Source organism: Pteropus alecto, unplaced genomic scaffold (genome assembly GCF_000325575.1).
Source record: "Pteropus alecto unplaced genomic scaffold, ASM32557v1 scaffold50, whole genome shotgun sequence".
In the NCBI taxonomy this organism is placed as follows: domain Eukaryota; kingdom Metazoa; phylum Chordata; class Mammalia; order Chiroptera; family Pteropodidae; genus Pteropus; species Pteropus alecto.
The window spans coordinates 11200825-11208191 of NW_006431918.1; the positions used below are offsets into that span (position 1 = coordinate 11200825).

At 42.5% G+C, this 7367-nt stretch overlaps 1 protein-coding gene across 8 annotated transcripts in view; it reads left to right on the forward strand.

Annotated features, from left to right (window-relative positions):
• The window catches only part of ZNF827 (zinc finger protein 827), a 150049-nt gene that overhangs the window by 79943 nt on the left and 62739 nt on the right, over positions 1-7367 (forward strand). For all 8 annotated transcript variants that reach the window (XR_001516371.2, XM_015585089.2, XM_015585086.2 and 5 more), the window contains exons 6-7: positions 1922-2161; positions 4556-4613. Coding sequence is in view for 7 of the 8 variants with exons in the window: in XM_015585089.2 (XP_015440575.1) it covers positions 1922-2161; positions 4556-4613 (298 nt within the window). In the remaining variant the exon portion in view is untranslated. The remainder of the gene's footprint in view (positions 1-1921; positions 2162-4555; positions 4614-7367) is intronic.

The following is a 7367-nucleotide window of genomic DNA, read 5'->3' on the forward strand; positions in this document are numbered from 1 at the left end:
TTAGTTGGAAACGGGATCCGGTGGTCAATGACAGCTTCAGATCTTTTTTTTTTTTAAAGCATAGCACAAATTACTACACAATAGTCTATATACTTTAAATATTAAGATTTTAATAGAAATGGTCTCACAAGAATAGATAATTACCTTAGTCAGTTTGGGCTGCTATAACAGAATATCGACCAGGCAGCTTATAAACAACAGAAATGTATTCCTCACAGTTCTGGATGCTAGGAAGCCCAAGATCAGGGAGTCCTAATATTGAGGGTCTGGTGAGGACCCTCTTCCTGTTTCACAGACAATCATCTTTTCGCTGTGTCCTCACATGGAGGAAGTGGCAAGGGAGCTCTCTGGGGTCTTCTTTGTAAGGGCACTAATCCCACTCATGAGGGCTCCACATTCACGTCTTAATCACCTCCCAAAGGCCACGCCTCCAAATACCGTCACACTGGGGATTAGGTTTCAAAATACTAATTTGGGAAGGGAGGGGAACAAACATTCAGTCTGTAGCTCTGTGTCTGTCTTCACGTGGCCTTTTCCACTGTGTCTATGTCTTGTCCTCTTCTATTATGAGGACACTTGTCATTGGATTTAGGGCCTACTGGATAATCCAGGATGATCTCATCTTGAGATCCTTAACTTAATTACATCTGCAAATACTTTTTTCCAAATAAGGTTACATTCACAGGTTCCTGTGGTTAGAACAAAGGTATATCTTTTGTGGGGGGCCACCATTCAACCCATTACTCTGTTTACCTATCATCTGTATCTATCTATCTATCTATCTATCTCTATCTATCTATCTATCTATCTTCTGTCTATCATCTATCTATCATCTATCATCTATATCTATCTATCTCTACCAAATCCTTTTTGTTTTTTGTTTTCTAGAATGCTGAGTACATAATAGTTACTAATAAATGCTTATTGATTTGAAAGTGTGGCCTTACTTTAAAGTGACCCAAATTAATGGCGGGGCTAATTGTCCCACCTTATTTCAAAGATGTTCTGTCATTGCTGTAAGGGACACATGGACATAAAGACACTCCAGCCTTGCAAAGTGAATGCATGTTTCAGACTAAGGACCAAACATCTAATAGCCACATTTAAAGCAAGAACAGTCAGTAAATTGAACCGTTATTATAAACTGTAAGATTGCTGTTTTTCTAAGTATTAATCCTTAGGCTGCAATTAACTTCCTAGGTGGTATTGAGGATTACTAGCTCCCAACAAGGTGTAAATGTTTCGGTTGAATCAACCCTATTTATGCTTTATTAATTTTGGTGCCCTAGCAGAGAAAGAAAAATAAAAGATCAGAGCTTTAAAAATAGAGGGAGAAAATCATTATATTAATATGCTTGCTCTGATTCGATTCACCAAAATTACATTATAAAACAAAGACAGCTATTTACCATCTTCTCTGTAAGTTCTAGAAGCAGCACGGCAGAGAAAGGAGTGTGTGGGAGTGGGTGGGAGATCCTGGTCCGGAACCCTGAGTTCTACATCCGGAGACTGAGGCCTGTTCTGCTGCGATTTGTGTGACCTTGGGCAAGTCGCTTAAACACTCTTCTCGATTTACTCTTCTTGATTCAAAAGAGAGAATTCAAAATATTTTGAATATTTCAACAATTCCAAAGAAAGTGTTCACTTTGATACATTGACGTTGCCCTCAACCACACGTTGCTAGACTTGTTTGTCAGACAACTTTATTAATTTCCTGGGCTTCTGTTTCCTACCTTTTCAGGAAACCAGATGGGTTAAATTAGTAGTTTTTCCACCTGTGTTCCAGGGTGCTAGGGTGTTCTCGTCTCAACAGCTCCCTGACTCTATCCTCACAGTCCTTCCTCGCTGTGATTAGAAACGGGTTTGATTCAGGATTAAGAAACTCTGGTGTTTTTGTCTGTCTTCACTCACCTGCTTGCAGCGGAAAGCTACAAGGAAACTCAGATGGTGAAGATTAAAGAGGAACCCATGGAGGTTGACATCCAGGACTCACACGTCTCAATGTCACCCAGCCGCGGCGTTGGCTACAGCACTTTAATCGGGCGAGAGAAAACCGAACCCCTACAGAAGATGCCAGAAGGCAGAGTGCCCCCAGAGAGAAACCTGTTCAGTCAGGATATCTCTGTGAAGATGGCTTCCGAGCTTCTGTTTCAACTGTCAGGTGTGTTTTGTGTGGGAAAAAATGTCAATAATTGGGAGTAATTGGAAAGAAAGCCATTCTAATAAAGTAAAAACCCCCACATTATAGGATTTTTTAGACAGAAATCAATTTTGTTACTCTAACATGCATACTGCCACTCAAACTCACAGTTAATAAAATGTTGCCAAGTAGAATTCCTGCGAAACTTTCTTTAATAAATAGTTACGAATCGTTTGAAATTAGAACTCTGTTCAGTTCTGTGCAAATGATCCTTGTTGACTGGGCTAAACGTCTCACCTCTAATTTTGTTTAGGCAGTTGATCTGATTAATGGCCTTTTTTTTTTTTTTTCTAATGTGCAAAAGATAAACTTCAATTTACTTCAACAGTGACTGAATTACCATGAGTCCCACATTAGTGTGGTCTGGACTAATGAGATTTTACTGTATCTTGCCAAAAAAAAAAAAAAAAAAAAAAAAAAAAATCAAGGAAAAAGAAAGGCAAAAGATGACGTATGAAGACTCTTTTTAGTTCTAGGCTAGTAGAACATTGTCTGTAAACCAACTGTGTCTGCTTCGAATCCTCAGAATCTAAAAGTCGAGTGATTACCAGCTCAGCCAAGTGTCTTTTTTTTTTCCAGCTAAAGGTCTTGATAGAGTAGTTGAGAGTCCTAGTACCTAAATTTGTCCCTTTGTTAACTTTTTCAAGCTGCATACTGTTTGTCCTTAACAGGGTGTCTGTGCATGATCGAGACTGATGATACATACAAATATAAGATTCAGATTTCTATAGAAATACCTGTACCTTGTCCATAGTGAAGCATTGCCCTACATATTGAAGTTCATACATCAGTAAAGTTTGTGACTCAGGTTGGATAAACTCTTTTGTTATGGGTTACAAATTTAAAACACCCCTTCAATGCCTCTTTATTATTCGCCTGTTTTCAGACCCTAAGAAAAATATCAGGAAAGAGAAAAGAAGCTAGAACCTGTGTGTGTGTGCCATCGTGATGGTTCGCCTTCCCCTTGGTCCAGTGGCTCATCCCAGAGCTGTGAAACTATCAGTTAATGCTGAAAACGGTGGCTCTCAAACAAGGACTGCGTTTGTGCTGAGCCCTGAAAGAGTAGAAATAGTTAATTCCATAAACTTAATAGGACACATAGATCTTTGCAAGCGCCAAACCTTGCAAGATACTTTTTTTTTGTTTTTACAGGCTGAAAACATATCTAAAAACAACATAACTTTGAAGATGATTCAGCCGTTAAATTTTTCAAAAGTGAGGCTGGTGTGGTTCTTTTCAGAGAGTCTCTGTCTCGTTGCATTATCGCAGTCTGCTATCAGCTAAAAACTCTTGTGTCTGAAAGTTCTCGCCCTGGCACTGTCACAACTGCCTGGGTGACCTCAGGCAAGTCATTTAGCCCCGATTTCCTGCCTTCTGAAAGAATACTGCCTGGGAATCTAAATTCACCCTCATTGTCACTGGTGCGGGGACAGGACGGAATTGTCCCCGCAAACTGGCAGGCAGCAGCCTCAGACTCGTGTTACAGAGTTTGGGACAGATGTTGTAAGTCTGTTGAAATTTTTCCAAAAATCTGTAAGCTTAGGAGTTTTTCACTTGCCCTGCTGTTGAAACCTGAAACCCTGATAGAGTTGGCCAGGTTTTCTCTGGATCCCTAAAAGAAGCCATTGAGCCGTGGCAGGGCAGAATCCTCCATTTGGACTGCATTGGAGAGGCCAGAGTTCAACTTTTGTGTTCTTGAAAGCTAATTAAATAATTTCTGACAGCTGGTAGATACAGACCTCAAGACAGAGTAAGGGAAGGTTTACCTCTTCTTGTCTAATGATATTTTTTTTTTGTCCCTTGTGACATTTATCAGAATAAGCGCTCGATGACTGTGGCACCCAAAGGTCTTATGGCTGTTTTTATACCCTCTCTCACAAAGGGGCTTGACAATACAGAATGCTTAAAGGTTGTCATCAAAGTCAGAAGTGCAACAGTTGCAACAACTGCAGTTTTCATGCTGAATCAGAGGAAAGCAGAAATTTTCAGCTGGGGAAAGCTCCAGTAGAAATGACTACCTTCGTGCACATACCTCTGTGTGTGTGTGTGTGTGTGTGTGTGTGTGTGTGTGTGTGTGTGTGTGTGTGTGTACTTACTCAGGCCTGATTATATACTTGAAATTTGTTAGTAACTGTTTCTCTGTCGCTGGGAAACTGTTTTTGTGGATACTGTCTACATGCTTTTGATGATGGTCTGTACCAAGAAGACAGGGAGAGTTTGGATTTTTAAAAAAGAAACCAAAAGAAAACCACAAGAGAGAAAGAGAATGTTGAGGGTGTTTGCACTTAAGCTTTAAGGATACAAGTTGAGTGTGAAAGACCTAAGAAGTATGTGTTTTGTTCTTTCTCCTTACAGAAAAAGTGAGCAAAGAGCACAATCACACAAAAGAAAACACCATCCGGACGTCCACCAGGTAGGCACGTATGCGGGATCCCCTCAGGTAACCCTTTGTCTTGTGAGGCCCATATCACATGTTGAACATTGTTCCTCAAATTTTTTTCTCCCACTGGGTTCAAAGGAGTCATGCTGTTTTGTATGAGAGCTTTGGTTGCTGGTAACAATATAGAATGTGGGGACACCAAGGGGGAGGACAATTAATATTTATTAAACATCTAAGAGGTGTCACTTTGCTGGGCAGTTGTCTATATGTTCTTGTTTTTTATTCCTTACGATGATTTTTCTGGAGTAGTAGTATCGTCTTTGCAGAAGTTTCTGGACTTGAGAGTTTAAGTGGGTGACACAGCTGTGACTGGGAGCTGGGTCTGTGTCTCCGGATGGCCTCACGCAGTTGGGAGACCAGGGCGCTTCTTGCAGCTGTGCTCCTAAGGAGCTTTGCAGCTGTGGGCTGATCATTCATCGCCAAGGATATCCCAACTTCTCATCTCACAGAATTGCTAGGAGGGCAAAAATATAAAAACCGAAAGAAATATAATGCCTTAAAAAATTGTAGGAAAACCGACATCGCTAACAACTGTGGGTAAAGAAGCTTTCCATGGGCCAGCGGCAATCTGAGGTCAGCCAGGGCACCCACAAGTCCTCCAGGTGAAAGCCGGGGGACCAGCCAGTGCTTGCTGTCATCCCGAGGCCGCGCTGTGGGAGGCGGGTGCCAACGAGCGCAGACCCCACCCCTGCGGGTGAAGGAGCTCGGGGAGGTGTGGCCTCCTCCTTCGAAGCTTTTGGTCGGAGGACTTTTCTTTGCCGAGCAAACTTAGATTCTCCCTGATGGGAGTGTCGATCAGTTTTGTGCTTTTAATTCTTGAACGACGTTTTTCCCTTGGATGTGGTGTGAATTGACCTCAGAGCATCATCAGGCACGTGGACAGCGCTCAGTCTGACCTTAACCTGAGTTGTGTTTTCTTTTTAATGCCGTGAATTGGAATTGAAGACTATCGCATATCAAACAGTAATTAAAACAGGGCCAGCTTGCCTCACACAGTGTTTCTGTAGCGTTAGAGGAAGGAGCCCCCTCTAATAGAACAAGAGCGTGGTCGTAGCCTTGTCTCCATGGATAAGTACACAGATGGAAAACGACTCTCACGATCTGGTCTGTGCGTTGTATTGGGAAATGGGCCTGGCAGGTGGAAAGGCTATTTTCTCTACTAAGTGGGATGGCCAACTAGGAGACGTAGGCTACTGTAGTCCCCAGCTACCTCGTACACGTAATCTCAAGGCTGCTTAATGTATGTGCTTGGGTCTATGAGTTAAACACATGACATTGGCCAGACTGGTAGCTGTAGAAAGGTGGCAGACTAAAAATAATAAGTGTTCATTTTAATTTGCTTCCTCAGGCCTCTCGCAATGGCCCAGGTCAGGTTCTCTAGCAGCAGAGCCCGAAGCGGGGGTCCTTGTGGAGGGGCCTCACTGAGGAATGTGGTCAGGGGGACCTGCAGGGAAGTGAGGGTGCGGGAGAAGGAAGGGGGAGTTGCTGAGCAACGTGTGGTGTTAGCTGGATTCTAGCTTCAGCTCCGTCCCACAGAGAACACTGCAGCGTGAACTGCACCACAGCGTCAATCCTGCCTTGAGGCAAAGGGAGGCATCTCTTGTAGCCCCTTACTATTCACTAACTCCATCCAGCAGGGCCTGTGTAGCCTCCCAGGTGAGGGAGCCCGCACAGCGAGGGAGGTTTTCACTCACGTCAGCAGCCAACACTCCCAACAAGCCGGGAACGTAGGCTTGTGCAGTAAGGGGATCTGGGCGGGACCCCAGCAGCATCTCCCTTGGAGTTTTTCTGCTGGCTCTTTAAGATGACATGATAATATTTATGTAACAGAAAGATATGCGGGGCGAGACCATGTTATTTTTTGCTTTTCAGGTGTTCTCTAGGAAGAGGTAAGAGGTTTGAACTAGCTTCAAGCAAGTGAAATGCTCCTCATGGCCTGAATTGCTTTGGCTGGAGCTGGAACATAATTATAGGATAGAAGAGAATTTTTTTTTTTTTTTTTTAGCCATTTAGCAAAAATGAAGCAATCTTTAAATTCTCCTCTTTCTAGAGATTATGAATAAGAAGAAATCAGATCTTTTGCCCAAAGCAAAGGAGAGGTGCTTCTTGTAAACCCCCTTCCCCCACCCCTACTCCCACCGTACCCCATGATATAGTGTTCAGAAATCGGTATTACAGAATTCTTGGTTTATTGTTCTCCTACAAAATCCTTGGTGTGTTTTTATTTTTCCTTCGAGTAGGCAACTTGCTCAATTAGCTTCTTCTCAAATGGATCTCTTTTTTACCTTCTCACCTCATTACTTCAGGTGTAATAGAATGAAGCTGCTTTGTGCCAAGAAATCCTCTTTAACCTGAGTTAACTGATAGCAGAGACAGAAAAAATGCCAGCTCCCTCTCTTCTCTGTGGGTCCTGGTTTAGAAGGAACTCTTAATTTGTATGTACAAGGTCAGCTCCTAGGTTATGTTTTCAGGTATGATTTGTGATGTTTTCCAAAAAAAAATTTCATCATCTGCAGATGTCTATCTCTCCAGATTCATAAATACTTAGTGGGATGTTTGGTTAGTTATCAGATTTCTCGCATTTGATTTCCTAGCAGCAGCTGACTGTCCAGAACAATGGCTCATGATTGGAATCTTCTATGTTTGGGAGTCGCTAGGTACATTTAAGATAGTTTAATTGTGAAGGGCAGCCCTGAGATGCTGGCCTCAGCGAAGTATTCAGATCAA